Source organism: Labrus bergylta, chromosome 16, assembly GCF_963930695.1.
Source record: "Labrus bergylta chromosome 16, fLabBer1.1, whole genome shotgun sequence".
In the NCBI taxonomy this organism is placed as follows: domain Eukaryota; kingdom Metazoa; phylum Chordata; class Actinopteri; order Labriformes; family Labridae; genus Labrus; species Labrus bergylta.
The window spans coordinates 13,670,437-13,688,540 of record NC_089210.1 but is presented as its reverse complement, the minus strand read 5'-3'; the positions used below and the strand labels follow the sequence as shown (position 1 = coordinate 13,688,540).

The 18,104-nt window shown below is 39.1% G+C and overlaps 1 protein-coding gene across 1 annotated transcript in view; it reads right to left on the bottom strand.

Moving 5' to 3' along the window:
- cpt1a2b (carnitine palmitoyltransferase 1A2b) overlaps positions 1-18,104 on the bottom strand; it is a 44,907-nt gene that overhangs the window by 10,356 nt on the left and 16,447 nt on the right. The window contains exons 11-14 of the mRNA XM_020652040.3: positions 15,161-15,349; positions 12,103-12,208; positions 9,037-9,153; positions 2,951-3,115 (exon numbers count right to left, since the gene is read on the bottom strand). Coding sequence (XP_020507696.1) covers positions 2,951-3,115; positions 9,037-9,153; positions 12,103-12,208; positions 15,161-15,349 — 577 coding nt within the window. The remainder of the gene's footprint in view (positions 1-2,950; positions 3,116-9,036; positions 9,154-12,102; positions 12,209-15,160; positions 15,350-18,104) is intronic.

Here is an 18,104-nt window from a genome sequence, read left to right as displayed (position 1 = left end):
AAAAAGGTGATTAACTCAAGTTCTATGTATGATAAATTCAGCTCTTTGTGTTAATAAAGAATTTAACTCGAGCTTTACCTCTGTTAAAGTTTTTGCAGTTTCTGCAGAGTAATTAACTTGCTGATTATGCTCTTGAATGGAGAGTGATGTTTCTAAATCATGTATCTTCTTTAACTGCTCCTTATTCAATTTTGAAGCAAATTCAAATTGTTCACAGAAATCTTGATTTTGTAACAAAGTTAAATTAAATTGCCACCTAGTGGCTCTTTGGGTAACGAAGAGATTAATAAATTACATTTATATGCATGATGGTCTGTCAGACTCATGTGCTTTATCTCTACATTTTGAACCCAAGATACAAGGGATGCTGATATGAATACGAAGTCTATCCTTGAAAAGGTTTCATGCCTATTTGAGTAAAAAGTCAATTCTTTAGACGTGGGATTGTGTACCTTCCACACATCAATAAGATTAAAATCTGAAAGTAAATGTTTTAACATCTTAGTAGCAGGAAGATTGAAATGTGTTTTACTTGATTTATCCAGTTTTGGGTCCACTATAGTGTTCATATCAGATCCAATTATCTGTTCAAATTCAGATAAACCAGCCAGAACTTGATTTAACCGCTCAAAAAAAGGTTGTCATAATTATTTGGTGCATATATGTTAACAAAGGCCACTTTCCCCCCTTTACATATACATTTAACAAAGGCAACTCTACCCTCTTCATCTCCTCCTTTGCCAATAATGGAGAGCGGGAGTGTGTTACGTGTTAACATTATTACCCCTTTTGTTTTATTTAAAGCAGAGGAGAAAGCAGACACCCTGTAGCGATCATTCTCTAACTTATTTACATCCTCCCTTCAGAGATGAGTTTCCTGAAGCATAGCTATATCCACTTGATTTCTTGCTAACAAATCTAAGAAGGCTGCTCTTTTATTGGGACTGTTAAGGCCCTGTACATTACAAGAAAAAATATTCAAACTAGCCATAAGATTTCTTTCCACTTTCCACTTATGTAATTAAAAATAATTTTACTCAAGATAACAGAAAATAAAAATAGAAAGAAGGACCTAAACAGACATATTTCATCCAAACTTACTGTTGCACAACACACAATACAACTGATCAGACCCAATATCCATGCCCACCCCTCCACCCCTCTTAATACTAACCCACTTTCTCTCAACCCCACCTTCCCTCCCTCCCATGTCCCACCCTCCTCCAGTCCTCCACACCCTACTCTAACACAGCAGGGTTGTAGCATGGTGGGTAATCCCTCCTGACATATCTACATCCTCCATAAATATTAGACTTATTCAAACATGTATTAGGAAATACATTTTAAGGGTAATATAGGGTCACTATACTGTGACCTAGTGGATGGAAAGAATCTGTATGTATCTCAGAACAATAGACCAAAATGGTAAATAATAAAAACTTTTTTGTCATGGCTTACTCAGTTGCTTCATCCATCTCTGTTTAGTCCAATGAGGACTTGTCCATTTCTGACGTTATATTCCAGTGTGTGGAATACACAATTTAAAGGAACATCGCAGTTATTTACTTCACGGATCGTTTTGTGAATGAGCATCAGATTCACCATCCAAGCTGGTTTTTAGGTGCTCCTCATAGAATTCCTGGGCCTTTTGTGCAGACGAAAAAATGTGTGTTTTATCTTGATGCGTCAGGATCAACTTGGCAGGATAGATGAAGCCACTTCTTATATCCAATTTACGCAGATTCATTCTCAGCTCCTTGAACTCGTCTCTCAGTTTCATGGTGTCAGCGCTCAAGTCTGGATAGATGCTGATTCTTTTACCCCTGTACATCAGCGGCGCACGGGTTGCTGCTAAAAGGGTGATTGTCTTTTTAATCTCAGAGCTGTACAGATGCACAATCATGCAGACTGATGTCTTGTGCGGTGGGCCGGTGCATTGGGCAATAACTGCAGGTGGAAAAGGGCCAACACTCTCCTTCCCAAGGAGGTCACAGAAAAAGTTGGATTACCCGCTTTGATGCCGTTCTCCAGTCCCAGCACCTGAACATTACATTTACGAGAGTGATTCTCGAGCTGATCCAGCTTCAGACGCAAGACTGCGTACTCTTTCTGAAGCACCTTGTGGTCATTTTCCAGTGTAGAGAGTCTTTTGTCAGATTCGTTTGCATATGATTCAAGAGATCCTACGGTCACTTCATATTTATCCACTCTTGCCTTTAAAGTTGTAAGCAGCTCATTCACAGGTTGCAACATTGTTTCAAACGCGCACAATATCCCTGAGAGTAACTGCCAACTCAGCGTTGCATGCTGTTTGTTTAGTGCCTTTTGCAGGCATAATTGTGATGCTTTTCGAGGGCACTTAAATTGTATTTTCGCACAAAACAAACAGCTTTTCAATTCTAATGAGCAAGATAACGAATAAGTCTTTCTTCAGTAAATTATTTCAAAATGTTTGTAGAGAGTCAGGACACAGACTCAGTCATTCCATGCCACCGGAACCGGAACCGGAACCGGAACCGTACAAAACAAAAAAGAAAAACCTGACTTTTGCCCACTGATTTTTTGTTTTTGCAGGGTATTCTGAGATTCCACTTAAACCCTGGGCATTTTCTAAGGCATTCTACCGGCTCATTCATTGCTTCAAGGAGGGGATTTTGGGATGACATGATCGTAGTCCTTATTTGACAAAAGAAGTCACTGCAGTGAGCACTTAAGAATAACACTTTGTTTAGAGTTACTTTTATTTTCTTAAACCAGTCTTTTTTTTTAAATTAGATTTTCTTTCTCCTGATCGTTTGCATTGAACAGTGTAAACATCAGTACAGCAGTCAGAGCATCATACTCCTTTACCCCTAAAAATGACATTCCTGCAACTTTACTGAATGCACCTCTCCAGCTCCAGTCAACAAAGACTTTGTGTTAAATGTGTGTGTTTATGTCAAAGTGTTACCCTGTAGTATGCCAGCTGTAAGCCAATCTGGATGAATGCATCAGGGCTGATGCGGAGCTTCTTTATCCGTCCTTTTCCAAAATCTCTGAAGGGAAACACATGGCAGTCGACATCATCGGCAAGCGCCTGGGCAACGGCCAGAGAGCTGTTGACCTGAGCCTGAACCTGACCAACAAACAGAGGGAAAAGGATTAAAACTGGAACAAAGGGGATCATTTGGACCTTCACTGAAATGTGAAGGTTGTTATTTTTGGGCCCACAGTCAAGTGACAGATGTATTTCTTCTTGCTCATCATACAGAGTTGTTAAGGTTTACTCGTTTCCTCATCAAAGACTGATAAACATTCAGGAGAAAATTGACCCCACTCGTTTCCAGTATAAACAGAAGTTATTAAAATAATTGCAGAATAGTTGAAACAGGAGATAATGAAGATGTAGATGATTGTTATGCTTGCCGTGTCAAGTTAAGAACAATTTGTCCCCTGTTCATTCTGCTTTTGCCAAGTACCAAGGTTCACAGAAAAATATAACAGCTACTTAATCTGTAATTTTGTAGTTCTTCCACAGTGTGTGAGTGGTGCCAGGACGTCGCTGCCCTCACAGGCTGTGGCTTCTTATATACTATTAACATGGGCAACAAACTGGAGTTGGTTTCTTGCCAAACTAACACTGCTGTTATCCAGCCAGTATAAAACATGAACCAAAATTTTAGTTAAGACTTTTTTTGTAATGTAAAAGAGACACTCACTCACACACACTCTCATTTCTGTGCACAGACACAGAAACCCCAAAAACATTACTTTCTTTGTCCAACAAAGTTTTGCTTTTTGCTCTTTTTTGGTATGTTTGAACAAGAAGATTGGCAGAAGTGATGCCATGATGAAAAGTATTTAGTAGAGCCGATACCCAAGTGGTTAGTCTGGAGGTCCATGCATCGAGGATGTGGTTCTCGAAGTGGAAATGAATCTACCTAGTGGCTTCTTGCCCGCCCATCATTCTCCACTCTCATTCGCCCCAAATTCTAAATCTATCCAATGTCCTATTCATCCAATAAAGGCCAAAAAATCCCCTCAAAAATCTCTTGAAATAAAGTATTTTGTGGAGCAAGGAAATAGTTTAACAGTAAAATGCAGGTTTAGAGAGCTCTCACTCATCCTCATGTTCTTGTTACAAGAACATGAGTGAGAGCTCATTTACAGCACACACCCTGACATGAAACTGGCCAATTTAAATATTGCATTTGGAACAACCAAAACTATTTTTGACACAAAGTTCATGTCGCCTGGAATTTGTTTAAATAAGTGGTCAGGGTTATGCTAACGCAAACAATGCAGAGGAAGAGAGTCTACTGCCTAATAGCTTGTTCAGTGTTTGCCTTATTTGGATTCATTTGAACCCAGTGCATGGGAGTCAAGCTTGTTCTTGTCCTCCCAGGAGGGCAAATGTAAACTGTCTTTGAGCCACATGCTTTTGACATTTCTCTGTAAAAGTGCTATTTTAAGTAGAAGTGGCAGTGGGAGCTGCTTTTTGTTGCCACACAAACTCACTGTCAGTGTAACAAACTTGATGATTACCAACTGAAGCAGTTAATATTTAGTTATTTAACAGAAAGCCATGCAAGAATAAATAGGAAAGAGCAGAGAGCAAACTGTACTCCTTTCTAGTCAGTTAGTCTTTCTAATTATTTTGGTAAGAACACGAGAGAGGGTCAAACAACAAGAACTCAATAAGAGTCTTAACTTTGTCATTCATGTAGAATACCATTTAAAGGCATTTTTGACAGCGAGTTAATGTGGACATAATGAGTGTTACACATGTTAGATGCTGTTAATGCAATGGCTTTGGCGTTCATAAATACAGTGATCATGCAGAAAAAGTTGGGTGTTCGTGTGGTGTGTGTGTGTCAAGCACACTTTTCATTTGTTATACAGAACTAGAGAAGAGTCCCCACAAAGAAATAGCTTTAAAATCGACGATGCTGACATTTCTCACTGGAAAGCAGTACCTGGAGCGGATAACCAGCTCAATCTTAAAAGATGAGTCCCATCCTCTGCATTGGATCAAGTCATATAATAGCTGTGTATAATGCTTTGTTTTTGTTTTTCTCTTCACCTTTTTCCTCTTTGCTGCTTGATGTGGTTTTTGGAATTTCACGAAGGTCTTGCCTGAAGGGACAGATGTAGCAGGCTGGGAAGCTGATGTCATGCTTATTAATGGTTATTTATTCATTTAGTATCTATTTTACTCTCAGCTCTGTAAGTTTTACAGATCAACTAGTTTTATCTTTGTACGATTGGAACCTGCAAAGTTTATGCACCTCTGCACTTTTACCCACGTACCGTGCATTTTTACTCTGTATGTTTTATGTATTGTCTGTGTTTATTAAGTACTTGTGACTCCCTGACAAACATATTTATCAAGGGGTACAAAGAAAGTAACCTGAACCTTTTAAACGTGTGCACATTCAACACACACAGACACTTTCAGAGCACTGACTCATTCTAAAAGGGTGCAATGCTAAATTTAGGGTTAGGGCACATGCTGCAGATGAACAAGCCCGGGACTTTTGCAATGGAAAACCACCTCACAGTTCACTACTAGTCAGCATGTTGTGTGGTTGATTTATTCCACACACAGACACTCTCACTAACCCAGCAGACATGCATGCATGGAAAAATAATCTCAATCATCCAACGTTTCCTTTTCAAATAAAAACTAATAATAATCTGTTAGTCATATCAGTTACGAAATGGCTTAAATATTGCATAACTTTATTGCGCAATCCAAAATCGCTTCTTGTGATGCTGATGAAAGAAAGCGTAAACTTGTTCAACTGTGATAAACACAGATGAGGTTGTTAACTTTTGTCACTGACTTCTTTGAACTAGGGCTGGGAATCTCTGCTGGGTGTCTCACAATTCGATTCGATCTTCGATTCCAATGATTCTGGATTCAAAGTCCATTTATGAATTAGTACATACTTCAGGATCTACTCCAGTCATCTGTGAGACTGGATGCATTTCTTCTTGCTCTATTGTGCATTCTACTGAGTTAAAGAGCTCATTTTTTGGAATTTATGAATTGATTTTTCACCCTCCTCTATTGTGATCCATTCATTTATTAGCACAAAGTCTCCCACTCCTCTCTCTCCTCTTTCTCTATCACAAAAATCTCTTTGACAGAAAAATGTCTGAACATGCCAGAGAACGGGCAGGAATCTAACCCAAGTAACAGTTGGCTGACCTGCTCTTCTAACCTCCTGCTCTCTTGATGTTCAAATGGAGTACATGTATTATAGTTTTTGTACAACAGTGGGAATGATTTGACAATGATATGTGTGTAATGGGTACTTTAAACATCTTGTTTGACGAGAAAGTTCAATTTTATCTGTTGCGAAACTGGTTCAAGCTACAGGTTTTCCTGTAAAAGTTGAGTGTTGAGTTTCATGGCCATGTAAGAATTTGTTAATTCAGCTGCAGTGTGATATGTTTTTTTCATATAATTCATTGACATAAAGATGAGTTACAAACAACTTTGTTTTGCTTTAACTCTCATAATTGGGAGCTACTAGAGTATATTGTATTTAAGTGAAATCTGGATATGTTAGAAACTGGCAGGTCTGTAAAACCTTTACTATAGAGTCATATAAGCAAGTACAGTAACCAAAAAATCTACCAGACAATTTCTTAAGAATGTGTGATAACTTTTACTGTTTGAGCGTCACCATAGAAAACTGTCCTCCAGAGTTTTATTTTAATTTAACCCCTTATGTTCTTTTAACTTGACCCTCCACTGGTACACATGACAAATTCTAAGCAACTTTTTAAAAGTCCTATCTGAACACTTGGACATGACCTCAGAACAGAGGAGGACCACAGTCCTAAAGTAGCCTCAAGATGGTAATATCCTTTAAAGAGGAAACCAGGGAGACCAAAAGCACCCTGGCTGAGAACTGGGATCTGTGATGAAGGATGGCTCTCTGGCACTACCCTTTGTGTAAAAATTGGGAAACAGTCAAACAGCCCAAAGAGGCCCCAATTATTGTGCAACACTGGGCCACAATGCAGGGACTTCATACGACAGAGTCTGTGGTCGTAACTAGTCCACTGCACAGAGCGAAAGGTCCCCAAGCATAACAGACCCTTCATGAGGAATGTAGTTTCAATTCAGACACATGCGTCACTTTAAAGGTTCAAATAAAAGAACTGTAGCTGCCTTTTAAGATTGTATTCAAAGATTTATCATCTTTTGTAAAATATTCCATTGTTTTCATTGAAATGCTGGACTTAAAGTTTAGTCAAATTTGATACTATTTCACCAAATCATTTCTAATGAAAAAGCAACTTCATTGCATGTCATTCATTTTACAAAGACAGAGATTAGACCGCGAAAAATGGTTAATATTGTAAAAAAAAAAAAAAAAAAAAAAAAAAAGCACTTTACTTACTGCATATTCTATCGGCTTCTTTTAAAGACAATTCTCTAAAACATTTACGATACAGATACAGTTTAATTCACCCGCTGACTTTTCATATTTGAATTGCCACATGCACGTAAAGTTTAAAGAGCTGAGATAGTGTGGATGGTGCTGACCAATATAGACATTTTTTATGGCTACAAAGAGGGTTTATGGTCTTCTTCTTCCAAAGGACTGAGCTACTGCCGCCCCAATTTTATTACTTTCCCTCTAGTGTTAATGTCTTTATTTCAGTGTCTGTTCTTCTCTGGCCGTTTCTTTTGTGAAGAACTTTGGGCTCAGCGTTTTTTATCTGAAAAAGGTGTTGTAGAAATAAAGCCGAGTTGAGTTGAGCTGAGAATCTTACTCAACCCTGTTGTGATGCGTCATAAGTGTAGGGGTTAATCCTTGCCAAATGAAGTGCTCCTTTGTTACAGCTGACCCTGAATATCGTTAATACATTAAAGTGACCCTGGTGCTAGTAAGTTACTAAGTTAAATAAAAGGAAGAAAACAAATTATGAATATAGGATATACAGTATCAAAAACGATTAAATAAAATATGGAATACACTCAATGATCTTATGGGCAAAAACATCAAACCCACTCTTCCTCACCAAACCAGCAGATATCTCTAACCACTTTAAAATCATTTTATAGGTAGAATGGATAAATGAAGGACAACATGCCTTGATTTTACAGCAGCATTTGACATTATTGATCATAAATTCATAATTTAAAAAACTAGAATGTTTTCTCCATGTGCATTATCTTGAAAGGAGAGCTATTTAATTAACAGAAAATAAACAGTTTTTTAATGGGAGCTATGTTAAAAAGGTAAAGTGGGGAGTGCCACAAGGAAGCTGTCGTGGGTCATTGCTTTACACCATTTTCACAGATGACTTACCACTTATTGGCCAGATCCCACAGTTAAGATTGCATAACAAGGAAACTATTAATGCATACAGTGTTGTGGTCTTCAGAATATTACAGTTTCTCTTAAATAAAATAAAATGCTTTTATTGCTATGTATACATCACCAGGTTGATACACAGCTCTCTGTTAGATACTGTTGCTGTTAGGCCATGCTGTCAGACAAACACCAATGTGGCAGGCGTTCACTTAAAAGAGTCGGCTTTTTAGTGATTGAAATTCACATTATCAGCAGCTCCTTGGTCCTCTGCTGGTTAACTCTGTGGCTCCACAAGCTGACAGTAGATAAGATGGGGCCTAACAGAATTTACAAAACGGTTGGCTTTTGTTTTAAAAATGACTGTCTTGGTGTGGTTCATGTACACAGATGAAACACCCCCTTGAACATTGTTCAAGAAGAATTGGTAGATAAGTAACTAACACATACACACATACTCCTTATACAACTATCTCTCCACCTCCACCCTCTCTACTCCTCTTTGCGGGAGTCGAGAGCAAAGAGCTGAACCATGAATGTTAGGGTTGAGAGGTGCTGCTTTTCCAGAGGAAGATAGAAGGGATGTGCATGACCCTTAAATGTCACTCTAAAAAAACAATTCATCCACTCAAACATCAACATCTGATGTAATCACGAGTCCCTGAGGTCAGAGCATTTCCCAAACACACACATTACACGAAAACATGCAGGGTGTGCGTACCTCTGAGGAGATGTCCCAAGTGAGCCTCTGTGGGAGGGGCAGTGAGCGGTCCACATCGCCTTTACAGTGGCCGTCCTCGGTGTAGCCCAGCTGGAAGGCATCTGTGGCCAGGGTGTACTGGAGGACACAAAAGACATGCTCATGTAACATCAAAATATGTTACACACAGTCCAAACACACTCTTGTACTAAACACACACGCAACTCTTGCTCTTCATTTTGAAACATCTCATTTATTGTTTGACCTTTTCTACTCTCTTTTTGCTGCTGCAAAGCCTGAATTTCCCCTCTGAGGATCAATAAAGTATTATCCTTATTATATGTTTGGTCTTTTACACAGAGACCCTGACAGGATGTTATGTTTATGACATTTTTGCATCTGGTCTTATAAATTAAGCTGTGGCAAAAGACCCAAACATGGTTTATTTCACACATCGAGTCCCATCTTGTTTCTTAGAATTGACAAATAATGGTAAATAAATTGTACAAAGTATGACACTCAAAAAGTTAAAATGCATGCTTTGACATAATAGCCCTGTGATACACTGTACCTTCATGAAGGCTATCTGACGCCCCTCACCCCTCATTACAACTTGTTCTTTACATTTATAAATTATTTATATCCCATTTAAGATAACAGGATAAAAACCCTTATTGAAAATGCTCTTTTCCGATAAATCAATCAATTTGTATAGCGCCAATTCATTACAAATCTTATCTCAAGACCCTTTACAAAAGAGCAGGTAAAATACCTTAATCATTGTTATATTATCTACATCTCTGATCTTATCATGATACAACTTAAAAGCTACATACTTTTGCCATTTAAGGACACAAAGGATTGTAGATGTGATAATCGAATGGATTTCTTAACCCTTCACTTATCATTTGATTTATGCCCCTGGAAAAGGTTGACAACCGGTCAATTTGGAAAGTTCCATTCCTACATAGCACCTCACCACAGTGGGTGTTTCACTTTCCCATTCGCGCTTAAGCAGGCCCACACAGGAAATAAACAACATATATCTCAGGCGCCCACACCATCAGTAGTGGACGTGATGCTCTTGTACACATCCTCTTCTATAGCAAGCCCACCACAGTTTCTTTCCACTGCTCAGTAGTCTACCACCTCTGCTCTTTACATCACTACCAGAGAACATCACGTATTAAAAGAAGCCATTCAGAAACATTACAATGCTTACAATGTGACTTTCAGAGCAATAACAGGAAAGGAATTTAGCAGACTTCCCTTGAACCTCACATCCAGTTTCACTTTAAACTATCACTTTCTTTTTGGGGGGTTGGGTTATATAACACCTTTTCACACAGACTCTGAGGGCACGGTCACACTGGCCATCCGTACCGTGCCCAAGCACGCTTCAACCCTAAAGTCCAGTTCGTTTGGCCAGTGTGACCGCTCCGTATCGTGCTCAGGCACGGTACACTTCCTTGGCTTTGGCACACTTCAAGAGGTGTGCTTCGGCACGGTACACTTCATGCACGAGCACAAGCAGGCGGGTACACAAAGCTGACAGCCTTCATTATGGAGAAATCCAGAGTTTCATGGCTGTATCTGACTAAAATGACACAATATAAACCACAAAGTAGAGGTGGGTAATATGGGAAGAAAATCGCGATCACGATTTTATCATGATTTTTTTCATACTGATCTTTAGACAAATTTGTAAGTTACTGACCAGTTCAACCAAACTTATTTCCCTGTATAATGTTTTTAAATGCACACAAACTGTGCTGACAAGTTTAATCTATTTGAAAAACATCTTTGTAGGAGGTCTGGAGATCTCACCCAGAACATCATTAGCGACAGAAATGTCTTTCCCTCGATTTGATCAATATTTATGAACCATTTGAAGGTTTTCCTCACCACTTTGAAATTATGATTTAGTTATGTGTCCTCTTTTTATGTTCATCAGGAACATTTTCACGCAGTGATGCATTCATTTAAAAACATGTAGACTTTGAGTTCTTGTGTTTCTGTTCTATTATAGCCCTGCAGAGTTCCTACAGCTGAAGCTTCATATACCTGCAGCCTTTGTTGTTTTTTATGACATCATTGGACTAACTTTAGTTTTGTTTATAATCAAACATAATACAGAATGTGTTCATTCTGTCACACATGATCAAAGTAAGTTTTACTAACAGAAGAGTATTATTCATACAGGGGGCAGGACATCATTGATTGACAGACAGACAGTCACCATGGTTACTCACTCTCACCTGCCTGCTGCTTTGTAACGTCATTTAGTGTAATCCCTAAAGTTCGGTTATCACAACAGGTGAGCTTCGGGTGGAGAAGCTTGATAGTAACTTTTAAAAGCTGAGAGAGAGCAGAAAACACCGACAGCAACATTTTAAACACCGGGGTTATATCTCCACTGACTGTCTGAGCTCCACCCTGTCTGTCTCTCTGCAGACTGTGAACGTCTCTCCGACTTGTTAAACAGTTTCTTGTGTCGCTAGCCGAGATGTAAAGTTAACTGTGCAAACTATGCAGATAAGTTAACTGTTGCTCACATCGTGTCAGTTTGGAAAAATATCAGAACAGTTAAATATAACCGGGATGGAGTTGTTTTTGCGGACTTCGCTTTTAAGTTTCGTTTTCACTGCAGCGGAAAAGAGGGGGAGACGCGTCTGTGTCGGAGCATAAACTGCAGCATGATAGAGTAAACACATAAGCCCGGTTCTATAAACTCCCTGCTTTGATCTAAGATCGTTATATCGCCCACCACTACCACAAAGTAGTTGTCATACTCTCTGTGTTGTTCTCCAATGTGCGGGATCCGTGCCCTTAACCACAGTTGTGTTCTCTAACAGAAGAATTCCATTGGCCCAATCCCTGTAATTGATCTTGGCAAAACAGACACATGCAGCTGGCTCATTCAGGATGCTACACTGCCGAAGCTGAGGGGATTGCACAGTATCATGGTGTTTTTGCATTTTGTGCTGCCTTTCTTCATTTTACCCATTTCTTGAAACACAGGTCAAGCAGCGACAGATCAGCAGAGAAATTCCGGACAAACAAAACCTTAAATACAAACACACACACCTCCCAAAGGTGAGCCACTGTGGGTGCATCAGCCCAGGAGTGCTCTGCATTCAGTCCGCTCTTCCCGTTCTTGTAGATCACAATGGAGAAGGATTTATCAAACCATCTGGAGGAGAAAAGAGAAAAAATCAAAGATAGTGAGAAAACAGCTGAGTTTGTGAGAAAGTGTTGGATTTCGAAAAGGAAATGTTTTATATCTTAAAAAATAGATTTACTTTGACAGGAGAAATGAAGTAAAACCATCTTTATACAAACATGACTAATACTAGCAACTTGGCTATGCTGTACTAATGCAGAACAGTGCTTAAAGGAAGAATGTGCAACTTTTTAATCCAGTAGATGTCACCCTTAAGCACCAGCATGAAACCAAAACAAACTGGTGATTGGCACTACCTCATCCCATTATCCTGACCACCACTCTCCAAAATCCTAAAATATCACTTCTGAGATGAACCAGCATGTGCTGGTACAGACACTAAGCACAATATTCCACATTTCACAGAGCAGAGAACAAATGCAATAGCTAGCTACGAGAAGGGCTAGGAGTCACTTGATAGGATATTAAATATGTGACAGTCGACAACGAAAATAAAGAGTGAGGTCTAGACCGGCTCTTTTTGTAAAGTGCCTTGAGATAAAATTTTGTATGAATTGGCGCATTAAAACAAAGATTGATCTACTGATAATATCACGATACAGCAATTCAACAGAAATGTATATCCTGTCATCATGTCATCTGATTAACAAAAGAAGAAAAAAGGTCCCTAAATGTGCAAGTTTAATGTTTTTATTGACTGCAGTTTCGTTCAGTCTTAACTTGTATCATGCCTTTTCTTTTAACTTCTATGTTTTCTTTGCAGACATCATCCTGTTGTCTTATTCTTCTTCCTTTATCCTGTTGTCAGCATCGTCTTTGGTCAATTCCCTCATTCATCTCAAATGTGCCACCAGGAGGAGTCGTAAATTAGCAACGCAGCAAGTCCTAATGCTAGGGATCTATATAGAGTGCTGTATTTTTTTTAAATGATATCAATATTTGGCAGCGACATTAGAACTGTATCACCTGAGTCAGGTGATGAAATATTGCCCTATCAATACTTTGTCCAATCCCTAGCCACAGAATTAGATTTAATCTACACGGAATATTTAGCACTCTATGGGCCAGATTGACTAAGCTCCCAATTAAAGAGTACTAAATTGCGTGTTCACTCCAAAAGTTTGCACGTTTGGTTGGTGGGCGTTTTGCGGCTGATCTACTAAGAAAATTTAAGTGAATGACACCAGGTGCAAACCTTGTGGAGCCGGTACTATTTAAGTTAGGCTTTTGCGTATTTTACTGGTTTACATCACAGAGAGTTTGGACAGAAAACAGGATGACTGCAAGCGCAAAATAGGTATTAGTGGGAGAGGCAAATAAACGCACAGTATTTTTGAGTTATAGGAGAGAAATCTGAATATTACAAAGAAAATTTTGGTCATAAGAAAACATCGGCATTAAACAGGGCCTCTCTTTTCTTCCCTTAATCTTAAGAATGAAGTGTCATACATTGCGCAATACACTCGCCGTTGTTGCACACCAGATAGCTGGCCAGCGCTGTGTCTGATCGGACATAAATGCCCTGGAAAAAGGTATCGAAGACAGGGGTACAACCCGAGAAAAAGGAAATCCCCAGTTTAAAATATAATGCTGGCGAAAAGAGGGAAAGAGTAAGAAATAAATGTCAATGTTGAAATTCTATAGAATGCAGAGGCTGTGAATGTTCAGTTTTCTTTAGCTGTAGGCTTTGGCAACAATAGCCATGTAGTTTAATCATGGTGTTTCTCTTCCTTAACGATTAGAATATTGAATCAAATTAAAAAATAAATGCATGCCATTTATTTTTCTGTCATTTGAAACATGTAAACACGTGGGGAAAAACGCGATCTTTATGCCTTCTTTTGTTGTGCCTATGTCTCCTCCTAACTACAATAACAGCAGGCTGTTGTGCGTAACGCTGGTCTCCTGGGTTAGCACGTTCTTTTCAAAGGTGTTAAATACAGACACCGTCAGAATCACCGCAATTTTTGCCAGGTTTGGTAAATCGCAATGCGTGTACTAACTTAACTTGTTTGCATTTTCTCCTCCCAGTATTTTGCACTTTAGGGCAGAAACGCCCCATATTGCATATTCATTAAGGCAAACATACTAAATGGTCAATGCGTGTTGTTTTGCTCATATGAAAGACGCAATCCCCACTGCGCGCTGTTAGTAGATCAGATATCACTTTTTTTGCTGGTGGTATCAAGTTTGCACACGTTTTAAGACATGCAAACCTTTAGTAAATCTGGCCCTATGACTACTAGAAAAAGTAAGCTGACTAATTAAATGTTGTCATCCTGTTTCATTGTCCCTTCTCATAATCTTGTAATACAAGATAATCAATCAGTGTGTGGCTCGTAAAGATAATGTTAAATATTCATGAAAATAATCAGAGATCATGATTGAAGCTTACAATGATCAGACACAAGCAGAGATCAGTTGAGCTGTAAATTGTCTGGCTAAATAGTGCGTCAGTCCTAATCCTCAACCTTTTTTCCTATCATGTCTTTTTTTCCTGCTTGCACTTTTCACAAACTAAGTTTTTATGCTTTGTTGATTTTGACTCTTTAACCTGTTGGTAGAGCATCTCATCTTTTATGAGACATAAGTGCTGAAGAGGGAAATTCTTTTAACCCAAAGATGAGAGTGAATTAATTTTTAACTCTGGTGCAGTCTTATATTTAGTAACTTGTCTCTTTATTTTGCACCTTGTGTTCGAACTGTTTGTTTGACAGCAGACACACTTCTTAACCTACATGCAAATGTTTCAATTCAAAGAAAGATTTATTTCACTTAATCTAACTTGTTGCAGGCAAATGTGGAATTAAAATTTGGTTTCCCAATTTTGAAGACTCAGATTTGTGTGGTGTGTCACAACTTCAGCTGATATAGCTTGGGATTCAAAAATAGCCAAAAAGCAGAGTGTAGAGATCTTTGGTTAAAGATCACCCATCTAATTACTCTCCTCTATTTCCTCACCTATCATAACATTTCCCGTGGAGCAAAGACTTAGCGTAGCGGTCCAAGTTTCCCGCGGGGTCCTCTCCTCTCATGCCTTGTTCCTCATCGTCCAAAGTCACGAAGAAAGCAGCTCTCTCGATGGCATCCAGTGATCGCTTGTTGATACCCGAGCTGAAGTACTCTTTCCTCGTATGAGACCAGGGGACCCTGGAAAGGACAGGGGGGGGGGGGGGGGGGGCAAAATCAGAAAAAAGAGCCCTGATCTACATACTCATGATGATTAGGCTTTAACATACACATACACACATAAGTACAGTTGATCATACATGGGGGAATTAATTCATAGCAACAGAGGAAGCCATCATTCAACAGCACGGACAGTTAAAGAAGAGCTCAGTGTGGTGTTCCTTTACGACTATGATGACAAATAAACTCAATTCTCAGTAGTACTAGAAGTAGTGGTAGATTATTTTGTGTTTAAAGGAAGAATATGCAACTTTTTGATCCAGTAGATGTCGCCCTTGAGCACCAGCATTTAACCAAAACAAACTGCTGCACCTCCACTATTCTGAAGCCTCCGCTCTCCTCCAGCAGCACACCTCCAACCCCCCTCCACTCGAGATGAACGAAGGAGTTATGAATAAGACCGCACCATTAAGTGTAAGCGGCGGAAAAATTTGTTCATTGCTCGAGCTGCAATTGCCTGTGGCCTGCATTGTTGTATTAGCAGGTTAATGTTAACACATTTTGGTTAACTCGTAGCTTCACATTGCACATAAATAGACAAGGGATGACTGTGATCTAAAGACACTAACCAAATCCAAAAGTCCAAATAAGCAGCGAGTAGACTATGGTATTCCTATTTTCTCTAGCCCCTGACTAAAACAACTTTAGATGCAAGGCCGTCCCGTCCATGTAAACATGATAAAAACATGGCCCAACAACAGCACAGCTGGCAGGACTCATGCTGGTCACTCAGTGTAAAGAGTCATGACTCAGAGAGACATACTGGATATACTGGATTTCTGCTACATTTATGTGCAAATGTTTTACATTCTTCCATTTAAAGCATATTACTATTCAAGGTATTCTCTCTCTCTCTCTCTCTCTCTCTCTCTCTCTCTCTCTCTCTCTCTCTCTCTCTCTCTCTCTCTCTCTCTCTCTCTCTCTCTCTCTCTCTCTCTCTCTCTCTCTCTCTCTCTCTCTCTCTCTCTCTCTCTCCTCTCTCTCTCTCTCTCTCTCTCTCTCTCTCTCTCTCTCTATATATATATAAATAAGTGACTTAAATGTGGCTCAGCACCTCAAAAAGATTTGAAATCCTTCTGTGCTCCGCATGAAATATTTGTTAAGATATGCAAATACATTTTTCAAAGTGAGCATTTATTTATATTAAGAACACACAAAAAATATTTTTCTCTTCAATTCACACATCTTCCTTTTCCATGTGTGTGGGTGCTCTGTGTCACACTATCATCGCATCATGTTGTGCTCCACATTCATATCTCTACATTAAAACGCTGTTAAAATAGATTTTTTACAAGTTGCTTTCCACTCTTTAGTTGATTATTTCCTCTTAGTTTCAACGACATCACTAACATCTGCAGCAGCTTCAGCCTGGTTCTTGACTTAAAAACTCACTTCAGGTCACAGAACAGATCATCTAACACCCCAACAAAGACATGCAGATCTTTGAAGCTGTAGGACGCCACATGCAGGGGTCTTATCTTTCCTGTCCATCAGAACACACACTCAGGATGTAATTATAGCTGCGCACTCAGTCCCATTTCCTTCCTTCAATCAATTTCTCAATATATAGAAAAATGTGATTCAGTCCTTTCCTGATTTCCTGATCCAAGTTCACATTTTCTTTTTCTCTCTGGGTTTTCTTTAATGTAAATGATCTCTGGCCCACATGGACTTATCTCTCTGTGTTTCTGCCACACAATGGACATTAAAAGTACAAAGATTAACTTAGTACTGGGCGGCTGTGGCTCAGTTGGTAGAGTCGTTGCCTCTCAACCGAAAGGTTGAGGGTTCAATTACCAGCTGAGCAACATGTCTGATGTGTCCTTGGGCAAGACACTCAATCCCACTGCTTCGGTGGCGGTGTATGAATGGATTAGTGTTGTATTTACTCTCTGATGTACGTTGCTTTGGATAAAAGCGTCTGCTAAGTGAATTGTAACATTGTAGTACTGAACTGAACTTCCAGACTTGGTCCATGCCAGGACTTGAACCAGTGACCCTCCGATTTCCAACCCAAGTCCCTACAGACTGAGCTACTGCCGCCCCCAGATACTTAATATATAATGCCATATACTTAAAATAAGTAAAATAAGTACGACCATTTCCTTTTGTTATCTTTAATCTTACTTAATCTTAAAGTGTATTTTGATCCCTTTTCAGATTGACAAAGAAAACAAAAAACATTTGTAATATAACTTTCACTCCTCAGATACACACGATTCAAACTGTGGATTCCAACATATAGCTAGATAAACCGTGATCTGAGAAACAACAGATTGAAATAATAAAACAGCATCCTTTAATACACTATTGTAACCCCCTCATCCCTGTAAAACACAAGATAGACATTTTTTGGTAAAACACAAGTTTGCTGTAATCAACAAAACTCTTTCTAGTTATCTTTTTTTATTGTATGAGCTTTAACATTGTTGAACACTTAACACACACACACACCTTTCATTCAATGGATGCGTTTACATCTGTGTACTTGAGTCAGACAAACAACAAACTATATCTTCAGTTTTTGGAGCGAACATATCTCTGTAACAGCCTTAGTGTAAGTTTACAGCAACAGACTACGACAGGCTGTAAAACTACCAACGTGAAGCTACGGACTGTTGTTAAACGCAGCTACCAGCTGCTACAGGCATGAAAGCAGACGGGTTGAGAGTGAACAGAGAAAACACAAAGCGGTGTTTGAAAAAAAGTCACAACA